Source organism: Macrosteles quadrilineatus, unplaced genomic scaffold, assembly GCF_028750875.1.
Source record: "Macrosteles quadrilineatus isolate MER2022 unplaced genomic scaffold, UCM_ALF_1.0 Scaffold_6__1_contigs__length_79288215, whole genome shotgun sequence".
In the NCBI taxonomy this organism is placed as follows: domain Eukaryota; kingdom Metazoa; phylum Arthropoda; class Insecta; order Hemiptera; family Cicadellidae; genus Macrosteles; species Macrosteles quadrilineatus.
Genome location: NW_026542599.1, coordinates 43,840,510 through 43,861,443, shown reverse-complemented (window position 1 = coordinate 43,861,443; position 20,934 = coordinate 43,840,510). Strand labels below are relative to the sequence as shown.

Sequence of the window (20,934 nt, the reverse complement as noted above, 5' to 3'; positions counted from 1 at the left end):
TAGAGGCGTTATTTTAAAAGGATAAAAGGAATAACGTTCATAATTTCTGATGACTTTAAAAAGATTCGACCCAAAGATTATGGAAATATTCAAGATGTACATAACAGAATATATCAATTTATCCAGACTCTCTCGCTTTTTTCCATTGCAATACTATGTAATAGTATTTACGCCAACCCGAATTCAAATAGTAAATATTTCATTGTTTGTAGCAAACTGTAAAATTAGCAAACTTATTGACTGTTTAAAATTAACATATGTTCTTCTTCTCACTTTTAATTTCTGACAACAGCTGGAGTTGCATAACAATATTTGTTCCCCATGTTAATCTTATGGAGAAATACGAAACTTTAAAGGGCTCCAGGGCCTTACCCTTTAATTATTTCCCTAAAAAGGAAGTTTCCTGCACAACTTCACGTTACGCTCTTTCCAATGACACCAAAAACATGTCAATCGGTTCAGCAGTTTAGGAGGAGTAATTGTCACAAAAAACATGCTTGCGTATTAAATAAGTATAGATATAGAATATAGATATATAGATTAGCTGTTTACATAAATGCAAAAAAATATAGTGCTGCACCCTTGTTGGTAAATCTTATAACTTTTTAATGCTTTTGTATATCATAGAACCAATTTTTTTAGTTGAAACAGCTGACTAAATTCTTTAATCTATATCTATAAAAGAGGAACTATGTATGTATATACATGTGTATATACGTTATGGACTCCGAAACCGCTCGACAGATTGTAATGAAACTTTCAGGCATTATTAAGCATCTTTCAAGGATGGTTCGAGTGAAGTTTGGTGCAGATCCGTCAAAAGGGCTCTGCCCCAGAGGGTTTTAAGTGGGCCAATGTCAGACTTTTTGATCTACAATGTTTACAAATAAATATAATTTAAAAGTAGATGTTTACTTTCACCAATTGTTTTGTACGTTTGAATAACTACAACATTCTGTATTAGCATTAGTCATGATTTGAAATAGTGCCACAGTGTTTCTACAGATTGCAGCACAGAAAACTATTTTACTTTTGAATAAGTCCAAATGTATTAAACCCCAATCACAGCACACCTGTGCACTTAACAACGTTTAAATTCTCCAATGTTAAATATTAAAACATAAAAACCTTTATAAAAGTACTGTATTATAAACAATAAAAGGGATGACTTTTTTTTAATGTATGACAACAGCTAATTGGCAACCAAAAGGTGAGTGAGCGTAGCGAACGAACATCAACCTGGAGGCGAGTAAGCGTAGCGAACGAGCTAACCTGAAAACAAGTGAGCGCAGCGAACGATTTCCAACTTGAAGGTGAGTGAGCGTAGCGAACGAACTTCAACCAGGACGTGATTGAGCCATGCGAATACTTATGAAGTTAAGCGGGGCAAAGCCCGCGGGTACAGCAAGTTCCCTTTAAATATGAATACTCATAAGGTTAACATGGGGAACTACAGAGCCACTGAGGCGGAGCCCGAAGGGATTTTTGAGATAAGAATATGCCTATATGTTAATCGGGAATGTGAGCTATCATCATGCCAAATTTCAGCCCAATCCACCCAGTGGTTTATGCGTGATTGACCTTCAAACACACAAACAAACAAACACACAAACTTTCATATTTATAATATTAGTAAGATATTATGAAGGATGTCATGCAAAAAGTGCAAAAAAATATTGTCCTAAGCAAACATTCCACTCTTAAATCTTCTACTCTCTATGAATAATTTATTAATTAAATTGTACTGTAAATCATCAAAGAAAGTAAAACATCAATCAATAATGATATGGATAACAGCGAGTAGATTTCACTTATTGTAAAATATACGCGAAGCTCGTTTCTAATTGAGTTTCATGTCTAACACTTAAGTGCTTCAGTGTTGATTAATTGTCTCTTATTTGTGGGAAAATTGTTACATAGTGCGTTCTACCCTTTGTTTCTATAACTAGTTAATATGTTCAGCCATATGTTTCTGTTGGTACTAATCTTGTTTTGTTCTTTCCATCTGATGAAGGCTTGAGATTGATGATCATCGAAATGTGAAACCTATGTTTGACCGATCACTAATAGAAAATAAGAACAATTTATTATTTTCGACAATATACACTTTGCGAAAATGAACTTCGTCAAGATTGTGTTTTTTAACTCATCATCCATAAGTGACTTTCGTCAAGTTATTTTCTGGCATCAGATGGGCCTCTTGGTTGTCACAGCTCTATTGAAACCCTCTCAGCCAGCATATTATAATGATCTACTTGGAAATATCTCTGCGTAGCGGAACTATGCGTTTATCATCTTGCAACCATTCACTTTCTAATAATTTGTTTTTGTCAAGAATGTGTTTTGAATTAGAGTAGATTGTGAAATTTTGCACGTGTAAGTGAACTAGTGTAGCTGTGCGGATGAAAAACCTGGCTTCTAAAAGGAAATTTAGAACTTTTTCCTATTATATACAAGGAATTATATTAAAATTATTACTTTAGAAACATAGAACAGAGAAATGCATACATTGCATGGTTAGTAATACGGTGAAATACGAAAACTTTGTTCGTATTATTCATGTTTATGGTATTATCAATGTTATAATATGTCATTATTGTATTAGTTAACAACCCTAAAAAGTCGCCCACCTGATAGCCATAACACTTAAGGAAATATTTCTATGCTCGGAAGTTTTCTGTCTCATTCGATATATTCGATTGATGTCGACAGAACCATAGAAAATAAGATTGCTTGAACAGTTTCTTTGTTTGAACTTTAAAATCTGATTGGCAGTGGAACAAATTGACTAGAGTATTTTGTAAAGATAAATAATTTTTATTTAGTTTTGTCATGGAATACAATTTGTGAAATCCTATAATCAATTGGCAATACTTGAAAATTGTTAAACGGCTGGGAGTTCATAACTTGTACAAAACCACACTCAAAACATCCAACTAATATCTATATTAATTTTGAGGATAATATCAAATGATAATTCCAAGTTCATTTTGATTCCAAAGTGATCAAATTCGGATTAGAATATGACTTGCATAATACCAACCAATTGTATTCTATAATACCTTTTCAGGCTTCTATCTACGCTCAATTTCAATCTTATATCGTCCAATACTTGAATACAGTAATAACTGTAGAAGCTATATGACGATAATGTAATTGTTGCAAGATATAAGACATTTAACTATAGGAAACCAAAAAGTTGGTGGGTTGAGTCTTTATCAGAATATACAAAGAAGCTTTTCATCCAAAGGAGGGAGGGGGGCTTTGATGAGCCTGGGGGGGGGAGTTGATAATTCTAAAAGCTGAATTTACATGTACAAGAACGGCAGGCAAGGGGTCATTAAGTATGATTTCATGGGTACAAAAATTCTTCTTTACAAAGACATCAAAAATAATTTTCTAAATTTTAATTTAAAAATAATTAATTTGTTTAACGTTTTAAACATGATAAGTAATATAGTAATTAATAAGCATAACAGTAATTTTTACGAATCACATTTTTAAGAAATAATGTAAAAAGTATTAAATGTTTCTCGAAATAATCAAGGTGGCAGAGTTAACAAGGTGTTCCAAGTTTACTGATGTACGCAAAGGCATATTAACGCGATCAGCTGTTCTTACGCCTTCGTTAACACATTATCAAAACAAGAGTCACATTTCGTTCACAAGGTACAATCGTAGAATCTATAATATTAAAACGAAACAGTGTTTTTTTATTTCACGATTCTGAATCAACCACTCGACGGATTTTCATGATTTTTGTGTTGAAAGAAAGATAATTTTGAAAACGAGGGAATGTCGAAGCCATAATTTTAATTTAGGGTCCCAGTTTTTTATTAATTAAGTTTTAATTTTTAAAAAGTCTAGCAGCCGACGCTAAGATTCTAAACTAGCTTTTGGCATAAAATAATTTGTTTAACACAACAGCTGTAAACATTCAGCTTTTGTGTCACAAATTCAGCATTTGGATAAAAATGTAAAGACATACTTAGGGTTGACTTATTTATACTATGTGTAATGCTAATCATTGAAACGTTCAATTCTTCTGTAAGAGGATGGCAGATTAATTAAATATACATAGTAAAATACTAGGATGTTCAAATAATTTTTTAAAGCAATCTTTGTAATCTTCGATTTGTTTAGAGCAATATAATTTGTTTTAACTAACAGCTGGTTAAATATAAACTATGGAACTATGAGGTTATTTTATTTACTCTTATTTTGTCATTGATAATAGGAAATAAGTAAGATTAGTAGAGATAATTAGACCACAGTTTTAACCAAAATTAATTAAACCACAGTACAAATCGAGGCTCTGTACACGAGTCTTAATAAAAAAGGATAAATGCAAATTATTTTACTGCTCCATTTTTCAAGGAAAGATTAGAAAAATAACAATGTTAACATGTTTTAATTCTTCATGGTAGCTTTTTGTTTACAATTAATGTTTGTCTGCATTAACTTTGTTTGGATTAGGCCCGGAAATATTGATGTCATAAAAAGAAGATCAAGAATAATCAGGAATCACGATTTTAAATTACCACCACAACCTCAGCCGGGGTTTATACAAAGATAAACGATGGATGACATAGATTGAACACAACGTCAACATTGACCTAGGATACTGCAATTAGACTAACCATCCTTTTATGAAATCTAAAAAAGTTGTTTGGCGTGTGTTTAGTTGTGGTTATGTTTGGAGGCGCTGAATATTTTATAGTTTAAATAAATGAATATGGGGAATTACGATGTACATTGATTCAATGAAGGTGGTTTAATTATCAAGGATATTGGAACTGATAACGGAATGGATAATAAACATAGACAATTAATTACGTCACTAGCTTTACTAGGGTTTTTACTTTTTAAATTCCTTCAACATGTGACCAGTTCTTTTGTTCAAATGAATATTATTTTTGACTCAGCTGTTTACAAAACAAACTAATATGTTGTTGTGTTTACTTTTCTTTGTTTACACTTATTTATTTAGCAATTGATGCAGTGAAATTGACATAAAGGATGTGTGTGCACAATTCGTTTAATGATGTCAGGACACCAACGTTATAATTATGTGTACTGTGAATTTTATTGGATGTTTTCGTTTTATTTTAGTGAGTTTCAATTCAGACCTACTGGAAATTGTGTATAGTATGAGTAATTGTACTGTGTGGTGATATTGATTATGGAAGAGGTAGGTGTGCTATGGAAGGTGATATCATTGACTAGGCCTATACACTTCTCAATTGATAATTACTCTTTCTACTGTAGGCTGCAATAAAATTTGTCTTTATACGTGTAAACTAGCTGTTCTGAATTATAGGCCTACACCGTTTTAACTGACTACTCCCGTACGTAGGACGGGCTAACACCTCGTCTAATGTTATTATAATTTCTAAAGTGCTTTTATGTTGGTAGACCATAACTTCCTCATTTCTTCACCAATTTTCATAAATGAGGTGCAATTTTAAAGCTTTTTACTCACTACCTGGGGAAAATATACAAAGCACTTTTTTCAGTATTTTTTTATATGAAAACGCTCTATTATATCATTCTGCAAGTAATTTAAACTTGAAATGTTTAATTACGTTATTCGATCAGCTGAAACATGTGAATTAAATTAATCACCATAATAAAAAAAACATAAATATTTATTTCTCAAATCTGAGTGTTTAATTTTTACTTCATACATGATGACAAAAAACTTTGTCTGTGCTTTCTATGATAAATAATTTAGGAGATTAAACCAGATTATTCACTTAAAAGAAGTCTAAACTAGAACAACTGAAAAGTAAGTACCGCATGGATTCTTTAGCTTTTATATTTCTTTATTTACGACATGGCCCTCATTTTAACATATTTACCAGTCATGCTACGTATATTTAAGAATTCCATCTTCAAATATGACCTTTTATCTTTTGTTACTACAGGTTTCAATGAATGGTTATGTTATGTTGAATTTGTTACCTACAGAAAACTGTTTATATCGGTTATGATTCGGTTCTTTACCAAGGGACATAAACGCTTTGTTGTATGCATTACAAGGGACATAAACGCTTTGTTGTATGCATTAGAGTTTTTTTACTCACCAAGCCCTTAGGTTCATTACCTCATAAACCCGCTAAATAGAACTCTAATATCGTGTTGATGAAAAACCTAAGCATTATCCAAAATTGGTGGTAGCTCACTAGGGCACCTACACTATCAAAGCGAAGTTGGCTGACTCCGGGCAAACTGTCATCTACGCAATAGTCCGTAGTCCTTCAAAACGTATTTTAATAGTCTAACTGTCTGTTTACGTTGGTTAAACAAGGTTTTCTTTTCTATGACTTAAAAAAGAGGTAGGCCTAGTATCTTTTTCAAATACAAGGTTAAAAATGTACAAAACATATCAAGTGACTAACAGTCAATAGTTCGGTCAGTCTTATACATAACAAAAGTTTATAATTGGTATTGTGTAAAATAGCGTGTTAATCTTCGTTGTTAAAGGGACGTGTTCGATTCCCGTGTATCCAAAAAACGAGGGGTTTCAACAGCTTTTCCTTTAGAACATTCGAGTTCTTTGATTCGAAATAGCACAAACAAGAAAATTCTTTTTGCAAAAAAAGTCATTGACACATTAGGTTTACCACATACATTGCCTTGTCAGATTTTTCTACTTCTAATTACTTGAAAAATAAAAGAGCCTGTAGTAAACCAAAAACAATTTAAACATAAGTTGACAAATTATTGTTGGATTTTGGGTTCAATGACAACACTCACCTTAGAACTATGACTTTGAACGTGGGGCCGGGCAGACCCTTGATAATGGCTGAGGCATTCAAGTGACACCTTCCATGGAGGACCACTCCATTCACCTGCAACACAACAGACATGTAAATACTATGTTGACTGTAGATAACATAAGGAATCTCGCATCTGCATTAATAAATGAAAATTTATAACTAGCGTTTCTCTGGTACATTAGATTTTCAGTACAGCCATTGTCAAGTAGCCAAATACTACACAAAGAATTATCATTAGCACCTTTTTATAAAGTTTTGCTAGGAGTAATGATTTTAGGCTAGTCCATTGTACCCTGTATGTCTGTAAATGAGAGTAGATTTGACCAAAACCTCTAAGGAAATTCTCTATAAGTAAAGCTTCCATCGTACAATGGAATCGAATTTCCTACAATGGGCAATCTCGCCACAGATAAGGATTTACTTGAAAAGTTAACATCGGTTTGGCAAAGCTTTGGGTATGTATATTGTTACTAAATCGGTTCAGCAGAATGGTCACACTATTTACAACAAAATTAAATTTGTATATAACATTGCCCGTTATATTTCTCTAAAATGTATAAAGTATTATGAACGTTGTAATTATTGTTTATATATATATATTCAGGGTGAGTTTTAATTGTCCCCCACAAGTTTTACTACAAAACTTAATTCTAATCAAACTGTTAAGTACCTAAATTGAAATTGTATCATAAATCAAATATATATTATTAATAAATTTCTCATCAATCATATCTTTATCTCTCTTTGTTTATAAAAAAAACAATACATAAAAATGTATAGAGACAGAGGTCTCTTCTGTATAAAGAAAGTCACAAGGAAATTATCGAGAAAAGAAAAGTGGGTTGACACAGTTTCTATATTTGATAGAGATCAAACAACAGAACCCCTCCCCCCCCTCAGGGGCCAAAATGTTGGTACAGATCTCTCTATTGTAGTATTGTGTAACACCTGCAGACAGTGGCAACTGACAAGATTCTTAAAAACACATTTTGACAACATTTTCAGGGTTTGATTTTCAAATAAGTAAAATTTCCTGACTAGTACCCAATTTAGTGTATTCCTTCAGTGTTGGGGTGCACCTTTTACATTATTTCATACAGCTTTTCATAAAAATTATCACCATTATCCATACAACAACGTTTTGTTACTGTTGAACAATGTCCAATGTTAGCTATTGAAGAATTATTTTTAATTATAAAAAATGTAAAGTCCATTCAGCACCCAGGTATAAGGTTGTGCACCTTTATGTAACTAGTGAAGCGTCCTATTTTTGTGTTTTTCATTCAAATCTATCGGTACAATGATAATCAAATAATGAATAGTGTTATGATATTTAAGTTTATAACATGCACCCAGTGCAACCCTGTTACACGAAAAAGACTGGTTATTGAATTAGTTAACGATTTAATTGAATGGTAAGCGTATAAATTAAATTATTTTCATTCTACGTCGCTTGTATTTGTTTAGAAAACTTATTTTCCACTATAAAGTAAAATAAGATGTCACGCAAGAATAGTTTCATCGAGGAATAACTTGACAGCAAAAGCATATTAATTAAACATTAGTAGTATTATTAACTGTAATCAAAAGTAATCAACAAATTACTTCACTCTGCTGTATCCACACAGGGCGGTTTGTTCTCTACCTTATTCTAAGATTTAAAGATATTATTGGATGTAAAAAAATGGCTAATTCAGAAGTAGTGTAAAAATGTAAATTTATGAATTTACTAAACTGAATAAGAGGTGACATATTTTTATTGTAGACCTACATCAAAGAAAGACATGAAGCTTAATGCCAATATCACAATCGTTCTCGTAGAACAAACTGACTACCAAGTAGATACAGTGATCGCATTTATTTCCCAAGGTCGCTGGTTAAATATTGAAAAGGAAATATTTTGGAAAACACAGTCCTTGGGCTATTTATTGAAAACACTACTATTGGGCTATTTATTGAAAATACTACTAAGCAAAAGGTTTGTGTAAATTATTTTTTAGAAATCTACTTATGTTAGATCGTCTATGATAATTAAGTTAAACCATAAACAAATAGAATATTTAATTATTTTTATCTACGGTTAAACACAAATAAATAGGCTGATTCAAATTGGTAAAATACTTAGTATTACACGTTTGAAATATCGTTTAAGGCCTTCCCACTAATTTCGAAAGTATATTTTTAAATACTTAAGTTCAAACACAAAAAATATTGAAATTGGTAAAAAATGCATAGTATAAACTGTTTGCAAAGTAGTTTAAGGTCTTCACACTAAAATTTTTGGACAAGATTTGTTTACAAATTCAATTGATAACACTAATTTAAAACAATTTGTATAATTTGCAATTTTATGTCCGGGGGGTGGGGTGTTATAATTAATGAAAGGGTGGAGTCCTCTGTAGGCAATAACGTAAGTAGGAAGTGTAGTCCTGGCTAATAATATTGTTGGATACACACTTTTACAAACGCATCTATTTCAATCATCCTAATGTATTAGTGATCCCTTTGGTATTTTATACATTCGTGAGATTTGAAGTTTACTTTTTTTACTTTACAAATAATTGTTTCACCAATTGAATCAATTAATTTGTTAACTGTTCGTCTTCATAAATAAAGAAGCCACTGAAACACAGAGAAAAATATAATCGACACCAGCTCAATCAAACATTACCTAACATGAATAAATTACATAACAACTATTATAAGATTTTACATCATGATTGAAAACTTATCTTGCTTTATCCAAAGTTACTGGTAAAATATTACATGGTAAAAAAGATTCACAGATAAACAAACACAATTTAAATGAAAACGTTGTGCATGTGTAGAACAAAGTTCATATCAAACATCAAGAATACGCAACGACCACTAAACTCACCCGCAGTCATTTTGCCGGGAGGAATAGTCAGGCGTTTAACGTCTTTCGACAATTTCGTGACTTTGTAGATATCGAAATTACCTTTTCATAAAAAAACATTAACCTAATGATTTAATGGATTACTACTATTTACAAATACAGGGTTGCCACCATAGTGAGATGAAAAACTGAATGCAGAATTCATGGTTTTCATTGGTAGTTAAAAAATGCATGGTCAATGCGATCGTATATTTTCAACACAATTGCGTTTTGCTTATTTCAAAAATTAAAGTTAAAGAGGCAGTTTCTTTGTTTGTTACTATTAAATAACCTTCCATACATGGAATTCAATAATTTTAGAGTGCTTTATAAATATACATTCAAAACAAAGTTGAAAAGAAAACGGGTCCAGCTCTTCTAAATGACACATTGGAGAAGAATATTGTAAAATATATTTAAGTATAGGTCTATTTCAGTCTTTCCACCGGAATAAGATCCCACACACCTGGCCAAAAAGGTCCTGTTTTATCACTCCACATGAGTCTCATAAAATATCCTCTATGTATACTGGTTTATATTATTACACAACGTATATATGATTGGTTTTATCCACAAAGTTAAATAAATCAGGTGTCAAGAGTCGGAAATTTCGTTTTATTGCGCACCCCGTTTCAATTCTGCATGGTCTAAAACTTTGTTTTTGTGATTCAAGTCCTTCTATCCATACGTGGGAGTTGGCCTACTGATGATTTTCGAACCATATTATATTCTCGGAGGGACTCAGTCGACATCAGCATCTAACCTCAAAAGACTTGGAATGGACTAAGCAATATTGTCTCTGATCGTATAAATATGTAAAAAATCATCTCTAGACAGTATTCTCTTGGTGTTATTTCTATGACCTGATTTAAATATGAAATATTTTTATTTGGTAAATTTAATGGTACTGGTTGAATAACTGTTCCTGATTTTGAAAATTCATGGTCCAATGGAGAAATTCATGCATAATCCATACCTTTTTTCATGTTCACATATGAATGATAATTAAAGATTTTCAAGGTTTTCATGGCTGGTAGCAACCCTGAAAAATCCTTCACCATAAAAGCCGAAGACTACAGTAAATTCTTTGATTACAATTTGTTAAAAATACTTAAAATACCTATGTTTCTAAATAACCCTAACATAGATAATTTGAAATGAAATGTAGTTTTATCGCCAGAGAAGACATCGACTGTAGAACACAATTTTAAACTGTCCTGAATAGCTAAAAATGGGTTTTTTTGCTCTTAGGCCACACGCAGACACGAAAAAAGGAAAAAGCAAAATGTGTACGGATATAAAACTGTATTAGAAACTTAGTAATTACAAGATGATACAAAAAGCTCTGATCACAACATATTTAAGTGTTACACCACACAAAACAATCGCTCCTGCCAAGCTTAAACTTGTCCCGGTTAAATAAATCATATTGCAACCGCTTGGATCGGTAACGATAAAACCAGAAAGGAAATTGTGTATTTTGGCGGGAATGAAGCTCGGAAATGGCGGGAAACTAGGAAACTCAGTTAGTGACGACTGACGACACGGCTTCCGTTATGTGGAAATAAGTGTCGGGAGCTGCAAGCAATTCCGTATCAACTTGCAGTCTAGATGTGTACTACGAGCTAAACATTTATATATTGTTTACGAAGGCTGATATAAAAAGTCCATAAACAATCAAATAAAAAAAAATTATAAATAATCTTTGTGAAGATCTTTGATCTAGAATCACCAATGATACGGTAATCCGTAATGATTCAATATTCTTTATTCCTCACAATACTTCAGAAATAGCTACAGTATTTAAACCAGAAATACATATAAATAAAACATAGTAAATATCTGTGGTCTAAATTAGTTTAGGTAAACCTTCCAATAAATTCTGTGTACTCAAAAAACCACTTTTGACAACTTTATTTGACCTATAAACCACCACCATACAACAAACAACACACACACACAACACATCAAGAACACAAAAATTTACCTGAGTGGTGAGTTTGATATTTCGTACGAGCAGGGTGACCTTTACCGATTTTTTGTTGTAAAAATTAAACATTTTCTTTAGATGATCCTGAAAAGTGATCTATAAGGCATGTTTGATCATTGACATAATATTAATCACCGATTGAGTGTAGGAGACACCTCCCTAATTCAGAACCACAATATCAACATCGTGATTAAACTGAATAAATAAACGACCTGTCCAGCTACAGCGAGCACGAAATGTCAAAATATCGCGTTTCAAGATTTTTCAAACCCATGTTTGAAATGAGTGCAGGTATCCTGTAAATCGAATAGCACAAGTAGACTACGCTTTGTACTGTAAAATCTGTTTTGACTAAAATTGGTTACGCTAGAAAAGCCGTTGCTGGCTAAATGTGTTCCTTTTATTTAAGAGCAGATTGAACGAACTGTGCATATTACTCGTTGGCTTTTTTACAAAGGACAACCAATAGTTTATGAACGGATAGTTTTATTTTGCTATTAGCAGTCTACAAATCCAATAAACAACTAACACCAAGTACTGTAGTTAAACAAAACACATTCGGTGGAAACCGGACTAATTAATCATCACATTGGCTTCATTATCTATCTATCTATATATTAATAGGCAAGCATGTTTCTTTAAAACCTTTTTTCTCAGCTTGTGTGCATCGTGGGGTAAATCTGCACATACCGTTAGAAAGCAATTTTCCTGTAGGTGTGCAGAACCCCTTTATTAATTTAAATAGGCTCAAAGATAAGCACAAAAAATGAGTTTAAAAATTGGAAAAAATTAACATGGAACTTATGCGTTGCTATGCTGATGACGAAATAACAACGAAATATAAACAGAAAATCAAAACAAATGGAAGATACTCCAATCACATGTTTTATTTACAGTGTGGGGTGAAAATAGAGAAGTGAATACATTACATATTTTTGGTCGAGTTTCGACCACTGGGCGACCTCTCGTACTTATTTAATACGCAAGCAGATTTTTTGTGACAATTACTCCTCCTAAACTACTGAACCGATTGACATGTTTTTGGTGTCATTGGAAAGAGCGTAACGTGAAGTTGTGCAGGAAACTTTCTTTTTAAGGAAATAATAAGAGATTGAGGCCCTGGAGCCCTTTAAAGTTTCGTATTTCTCCATTAGGATAACATGGGAGATAGTTTTTATTTACAGACACATATGTTTGTTACTTGAAAATAGTCAAAGTCTACTACATAATAATCGCTGTGTATTATGACTCTTAATGTATACCTACTACATTTCAATCAAGGATTGTGTACCTTAAAGTTTACCCATAATGGATCTTACTACTTTATTTTAATGCTGGGAATAGTAAAATTTAGTGGAGAATAAGTTACCATGATTTAGAAAACTTTACTATAAAGATTTATGTATTTAAATCACAAATCTTTGACATTATTAATTCATTTGAAACTAAACAGCTGATCGACAAATCAAACAAATCATCTACTTCATGTGAATAATGTTATTACACAAACATAGTTTTTTAACCACTATCATGATTCTATTTTACTTGTGGGTGTATTTTGAGTTTGCAGTTATAAAAGCACCAAGCCAAGTAACTTTTATCTAATTTTCTTTATAAACTAATAGTATTAATGAATTACTACATGAACTTGACAAGTCAGGTAATTAATTGTCAGTATAGTATACCAAGGGGAAGAAGAGTTGGTCCATGAAAACAGACGAAGGTGGAGACACCCATCTAGAAAATCCAACTGAGTTTTTAAATATAGAAGTCAGTGGATTGCCAAGACACAGATTAGACTAATAAAAGGGGGCAGTGGTTTTATTGATAAGGAATATTAATACATCAAAAAGGGCCTTATTAATGGCACAAGGCTTCACGTGATCAGAATGGTTAACAACTTAATATAATGTAAAGTCTTAACTGGAACAAGTGAGTGGGGACGTATTTTGATTTCGAGGATAAAAATTTACCCGTTTGAAACAAACTTACCTTTTGAAATGGAAAGACGCTAATTTCTGTTACCTTTGGCATTTGCAGCGCTGTTCTTACCCAGACCAATTTTAGTCGTGAGCAAATATATTATATATGTTGTTTTAAGTAAGGCTACATCTTTTAATAGGATACGCATATTCGTTACGGAAAACTCTGAGCAGGGTAATCTTCCTGAAGGTAACTTTAAGGCTAAAATCGTAGTATTCATGGAAGTGCTTTTGTGATAAAAATATTGTTTTTTAGTGTTTGTTTTTAAAAGTGTGTTTTCCTTAAGCAGCATTTTTATGACCCTCAAAATATGCTACATAGGCCTTGGTTTGATTGGTTTGATATGATAAAATGTTGTGTTAAATGTGTTTTAAAAATCTTTAAAAAATAACTACCCTATAACCTTGCTTGCTGCCTATAACATACTTGAACTTGAACACTTATTAATTTACTAAATGTAATACACATACAGCTAGAAAATGGCTGGACTGCTTCCCTTTCAAGGCTTCATTATTACTGTTTGATTTTCGTCGTCGAGTCAATATATAATACGATGAATTTCTTTTCTAAATTCATATGTTATTTTGCGGGGCATTGAGCCGCACAGGTTCACTAGTATCTATAAAAATGACAAATTACTCTGGGATGATCTACTGTATTTTTATCCTATTGTAAACTTGAAGCTGGTGCATAGTTTATTTTAGGTTACGTATGAGAACACTAATGTCGATTATATAATTTTGGACACCTTACTTTGGTAATGCAGTAGTACTAGGTAGAGGGCAGCAAAAGTTTACCAATAAACCCCGCTTTTAGCACTTTTAGCGCTTTTTAATAGCGAAAAGTGAAATAACAAAAATAGCTTAAGTCCAAACATATTTATTGACAATAGTATATAACGTTACTAGTCTTGAAAATAAGTGTTTACCGGACGAGTGTGGTCCCTTCCCGTGCGAGACGAAGTCAAGTACGGGATTACCATACGAGTCCGGTTAACACATTTTGGACGAGTTACGTACGATAGTTTACGCCATACTACTAAATCTGAACAAATGCTTGTATATTACCACCAAATAAAGGACTAAAAATCACTAGTCATAACCTCTGAGAGGTTATGTTTTTGTTTATAACCACTCATTGTCACCCAAATACAGTATAATAAGCTGATTGGTGTCCGGTAAAACTCATTACAGTACAGTAGTACGCAATGAAACCCCCATTTGATTTTTAAGCTGGTGGCAAACAGCTGTTTTCTGGACTAAATCCTTGCGTGGGAAGTTCGTCATAAAATAGTGTGGTGTGGCGTAAAAATATTTTCTGTGTAGTGTCTTTTGGAGTTTAGCTATCGTCTAGTGCCTTTATGATCAGCATGTTTCGGAGATACACACAACGTGCAATTTCTTTCGGCTCAGGATATTACCCAAGGTTTCATTTCGAAGCGGTGCCTTACGGAGATATGTATGTGTTCCCTAAACCTATGTCAACAGTAAAATGTTATGATAAAGCATATATTTCAACATTATACCCACAAAATATACCGGTTGGTATTATATAACTTGATATAAAACCCGTGCAATATCGGATTGGGCTGTGTTCCCGTTCATACCACCCCCGCGGTATATTGTGCTGATATTGAGTTGGCATTGTATTAATACAACTGCTAGCAATAACCTGGGATAGACGGTCTAAAATTGACTAAACAATACAAAGCTAGTTTCCAATCTTATGCGTTTAAATTTTTCGTTTGTTGTCTGCAAATTGAGTATTAGTGTTTTGATTTGGTTCCATTGAATGCCAGTGAATTGAAAGAGTACAGGTTCACTCGAAGGAAGTAATCTTCAAGTTTTGAGTTTTCCGTTTCCAAAGTATTACCTAACATACGTCGGCAGAGAAAAACTCATTCGGAAAACATGTTCCCAAATCATAGAGGATCAATAATTTATTGGTACTAAAGTAACTATAAGAATTTAGGTGTGGTGAGTTTTAGTTTGTGCGTGCTTTAACGTCATTTGCATTTTTTCCCTTAGGAAACTGTTAAAACTAATTTAGTCAATTGTGTGAAAGTTTCACCCGTTAATAACTTCAACTCAAATAAAAAAAGTTAGAAACTTACAAAACCAAATTGTTAATCAACAACTACTGGCTAATTAACAGCCGGTATTCAAAAGTAATTAATATTTTATTAGGTCTAACTGATTACTCTATGCAGAAAGTAATTTACGCTTGACATTAGTGATCACTCAATGTTAGAATTATTCATTTTGGGGAAAACGTTGACAGTTGCACGGTCCTACATGAGTTATATTAGGTTGGACTGGATTAAATTTAACGATGCAGATACACAAGGGGGAGAATTTAAAGACGGAAATTAGTTATGGATGTTGGATAAATAAGTTGACAGCTTTGCTCCTGACAATCCAGGACTATCAATTAACGACAGCTGGATACAGTTTAGACTCAAAAGATATTGTGATTTTTTTTTATCAAATCGAGAACTTTTAAAATACTAGGTGAGCATATATCCACTCAGCTTCCCAGAGAAATCGACAACTTGGTTCTTAATCATGTTTTTTTTTCACACAACCTTTAGTAAGCTGTCAATAAACGTGGGTGTTGGGTGGGGGTTGCTTGCCTAGGGTCTCGGACTTGGGTGTAGAGAGACGGGTTCAATCCCCGGCACCCCCACAACAAGTGTGTGAACTCTGTATATCACCCCTATCAAGATGCAGATGGCGGAGACAACAAAATACAGCGAAAACTAATCTAAATTTATGTGACACAATTACACCCTTAAATCAGTCAAGTATGTACTCTTTGTTTGAAGATAAAACCTGATGTAATTTTATATTGCTTAAAAGAGCTGGTGAAAAGTAATGGGGAAAGAATCAGCAATCTTTAGTTTTTTACGAGAGTTACGAGTTTTTGAACGACTTTGCCTTCTGGCTGTGACGGCGTTTCCGATACCTAGCATCATACAAACTGTGACGTCATCGAGAGTGCAGTTGTTACAGTCAGTTTGTATTTAACAGTCAATGTTGTGATTGTTTATCTTGCATTGAGGTATTTAGTTTATGTTTGTTGATCTTGCTTTGTGATTGTTATATTGTGTTTAGGCGTTATTTTGTGTTGGTTTGTGATAAATTATATTGTGATAAATTATAATTATAGATCGCACCACATGCTAGCGCTGTTTTGGCGCTGCCAGCCAAGAAAATACTGACGACAGGTCCACTATGGCTATAAAACGTCTTCTGTAGATATAGTTAATGCTATAACTCATCATAAGTCCATTACCTATGTTTGACTTGGTAAAAACGTTTGTGTATTCGACAGAATTTAGTAATTTATATCAGCGCAATCAGGTGGTTCACATCAACTACAACGATTTTGATAAAAATAAAAAAAAAACTGGCTACAAATTTAACATGGGGATGGAGCTGGTAGTGAACAGATTAGTCGATTCGTATGATTTATAATGCAGAACGTCCAAATAAGATATTCTGTAAAGGAACTAAAGAAAGGACATGGGCAAACAGCAAAGTACATACTTTTGGATGCATAAATATTGAATAGTGAAAAGAGGCACTTTTATATCCTTCTGAGCTTCTCTAAGTCTTTCAGAATCCTTGCTACATTATGCACCTTCTTATGCATAAAGGTAGCCTTCCCTTTTGCCGTTGTATTTACGGAAGCTAGACTAGACTTGTAACACGTTTTTTTTGCCAGTATCACCTTATTCGGAAAAATATTGTACACTGTCCATAATCTTCATATGTCTTTATTGTAAATGGAAATTTCCAATAGCTTAAATCCATGAATCACACGAGGATTTTAATTATGTTATATGTTTTAAGACTCAAAATAATCAGCAAATTACAGGCTTTAATTTGAGCTAATGATTATTTTAATCAGTTAAGTTCAAGATACTGTAATAATGTACTCAATAAAAATTTTAAATTTGATTATTTCTCTGAGATACGATATTTATTTTAACGCTGCGGAGCAGCATGGGTCCTCTAGTTGTATTTAAAAGCTTAAAATAAAACGGTCCTATTAGTAAACGAAAAGCTAGTACATTATTTCTTTTTCTGCTGAACACTAATTAAACACCACGTAAAAGTTAAAATAAAAATACAGCTAATATTTACGAAAGCGATGATTCGAACCCGCCAACCTTTGGGTCGAAGGCAATGCAAGGACTGTGGACACTGGAGATTTCCTCTTGAGTGACATGTCCTGTAAATAAATAGGTAAAGATTTGACGGGAGCGTGCATGACCTAGTTTTAAAGGTCAAACAACCAACCCCACAACACCCCTCTTCTAACTATTTCACTCTCTCTCCCACCCCCACTTGATCTCCTTCTCTCTGGCAAATACATAAATAAATCTTCAACACTTGGACTGATGAAATTCCTTCACTGTGCCACTTTTCCTTGGCCCTGTTGTATGTATGCTGACACCATCTTAACTGTTTTATTTACATTACCAATTTTTTTGTAATTCTTTTTTAATATTTTTGTATGGACAAAGTGAAATAGTAATTTGTAGGTTGGCTAGGTGATATTTAGCAATTCTATGTATCAATATCTAAACTTAAATTTAAAATCACAATAACAAACTAAAAACCGTATTGTGTATTTTTCTATAGAAAGATTCCGCAATTAATTACAGAACTAAAAAGTATTTCCACGGAGTAAGCTATGTTGTTATCGTCTCCGATTTGTTGGTTAATGAAACAATTCTACAAGCTCCCCTAATTTCAATTAATCTTACTTTATCTGATTTGAATCAAAAATTCTATTTACTGACGGAAACTAATTACTGCTTACAGTTGTAGATTAGTTGCATACACAGGTACAACGGCTGCAGACTGTAATGCAAAGCATTACACTGTACATTAATCATGCTGATGGATTAACTGACAAATATTTTAGTATTTTTCGTCCTGTACTATTTGTATTCTTTATACTTCCTTGTAGTCGATGAAAAAAAATACAAACGCTAATTTTGGTTTGGATACAACATATTTAATTTTAATCGCATACGATTGTAAATTCGCTGAATCACTGTTGCTATATAGGTGTTATTTGTTGGTTCAATTAATTTAGGACGAACTATCCACCCCAGGATTTTGTACGTGTCATCCTAATCTATCATAACCTAACCTAGGCTAACCTAACCTGACCTAACCTAACCTAACCTAACCTAACCAAACTTAACCTAACCTAACCTAACCAAACTTAACCTGACCCAACCAACTCAATTATACAGTCAAAGAGGGTCACCACTTGATGCAGTAATTGAACGTATCGGATGGCTTCCTGGAGTAGTTGGCGCAATTCAGGAATACCCGACAACCTGACTCAGTTCAGTTGGCGCAATTAATGCCCGCGCTAAATTAATGTTGTACTAGAGTAAACTCCAAGGTTCGTACCACTTGGTATATTATTGATGTATTAGTTTCAGTGTACATAGACCTAAGTTAAAATATATAGTGTTATCTAGGTTAGTGTTTTGTAGCTAGTGAAACAGAGCTCGTCTGACGGGTTGGCCAGTAAAAGCAGTTTTATGGGCAACGACTCCAGCCTTATTGTAGGCACACAAACATCGTATCAAGATAATGATACTCCCAGGCTGTTAGAGCTGTATACACAAAGAAAAACATGTACAAAACTGGAGCTGCGTGGAAAAGCAGACGAATAAAAAGATAATGTAAACGTGTATTCATTATTTTCATAATTGGTATTTATCACTTAAGTTTAACGTAATATTGTAGCTAAAAACGTTAACGTTCATATTTTTTCGTTAAAGATAACTGCAACCAGCTCTTCAGTAAAACCGTGAATGGGAACGCGAGTGGAAAAAAAATTAAGTATAACTGACTATTGACAACAGATATATCGACTGACGGCTAAGATAGGTAGCCAATGCTAGAACTCGTGGTAATAAAATGACCATTTTTCACAACGTGGTGTTAATAAAGGATTTCAGTTTATTAAAGCTCCAGAAAACCCGGGAGTGTTATGTGATGCAATTTTGCGTGTTCGCTAAACTTAGGTTCACAAAATATTGTAATTTATTTGGTTGGACTGTGTGTATGTAACACCAAAGACGTTCTAAACCTAAGCAAAGCTAATAATGTAATATCATTGTAGCTTATATTTTAGTTTTCATATAAAAATTGCAATAAAATAATTCTTAACAAATTGCTATGGGAACTTCATGGTGGGAGAGGAAAGGATTGGGAAAACTCACTAGGGACATAAAACAGCTTAAGCAGCCTGAAACAACTAGTTTTTCCCATTCCGTGATAATGTTCCACCGCATGCGGTGCAGGTAAAAGCTAGCAGAATAAAAAATAACTTATTTAAACATGAAATGTCTCGTGTGACAAGGGCCAAGCATTTTTGCAACGAAAACACGCATGTCAAGGTTTAAAGACCGCAAACGAGTAAAAGATGACAAATTAGAGTAATAAATAGAAATAATTGATGAATCTATGTGCCGGGACAGCGTTGGTGACATGGATGATTAATGTTGAACTTTGGTCATTCCACATTCCACAGCTGATCATTCTAAACTATAGCCTGGCTGGCATCACTGGGGGAAACAAAATACAGTACGGTGTATGGTAGAAAAATACGGTGTACCCATGTACAAGAAAATGGTATCATGCCTCAGGCTGTAAAACGACCCTCGTCAAAGTGTTTAGGTAAACGGCACTCGGCCCTTCACTCAGCAAACACTACAAGAGAAACATTCGAGCACGATTGTATGTATGTACCAATCACACTATAAACGTCAATTAATCTATTGAACATGGTAAAAATCTGTAAAAGACAAACAAACTCAATTCAAGATACCATGGGAGATATCGCCAAGTAGAACATATTTGATGAACACGGAGAACAGGGTAAAATACAAACAGAAAACAGAAAATTACACAAACAAAACACAACTACTGCGTACACGTATTTTACGTGCCTAATTAAAGCACGCTTTTTGTGTTGTTTGGTTGGAATACTGGTGTGCGACAAAAGTCTGTGCGGTACCGGTAAAAGTAAAAAGTGTGTGGCAAAAGTAAGCAGATGCAGCAATTAGCAACTTTCTGTGCTATAATCATTGCAAGGAAGGCCACTTTGTTGATGACAGTAGGAAAAATAAATTATCACTAAGATTAAAACGACTAGGAAAAATCTCTGAGGCCATTTAACATTTGACATTTGCCTTGATTGCATTCTTTGAACAAACCTAGTTCGAACAATGAAACTCAATTAAAAGT

The 20,934-nt window shown here is 33.3% G+C and overlaps 1 protein-coding gene across 7 annotated transcripts in view; it reads right to left on the bottom strand.

The window, feature by feature from the left end:
• The window catches only part of LOC128996278 (multiple PDZ domain protein-like), a 318,908-nt gene that overhangs the window by 56,474 nt on the left and 241,500 nt on the right, over nucleotides 1–20,934 (bottom strand). For all 7 annotated transcript variants that reach the window (XM_054421490.1, XM_054421489.1, XM_054421486.1 and 4 more), the window contains one exon: nucleotides 6,760–6,854. In XM_054421490.1, coding sequence (XP_054277465.1) covers nucleotides 6,760–6,854 — 95 coding nt within the window. The remainder of the gene's footprint in view (nucleotides 1–6,759; nucleotides 6,855–20,934) is intronic.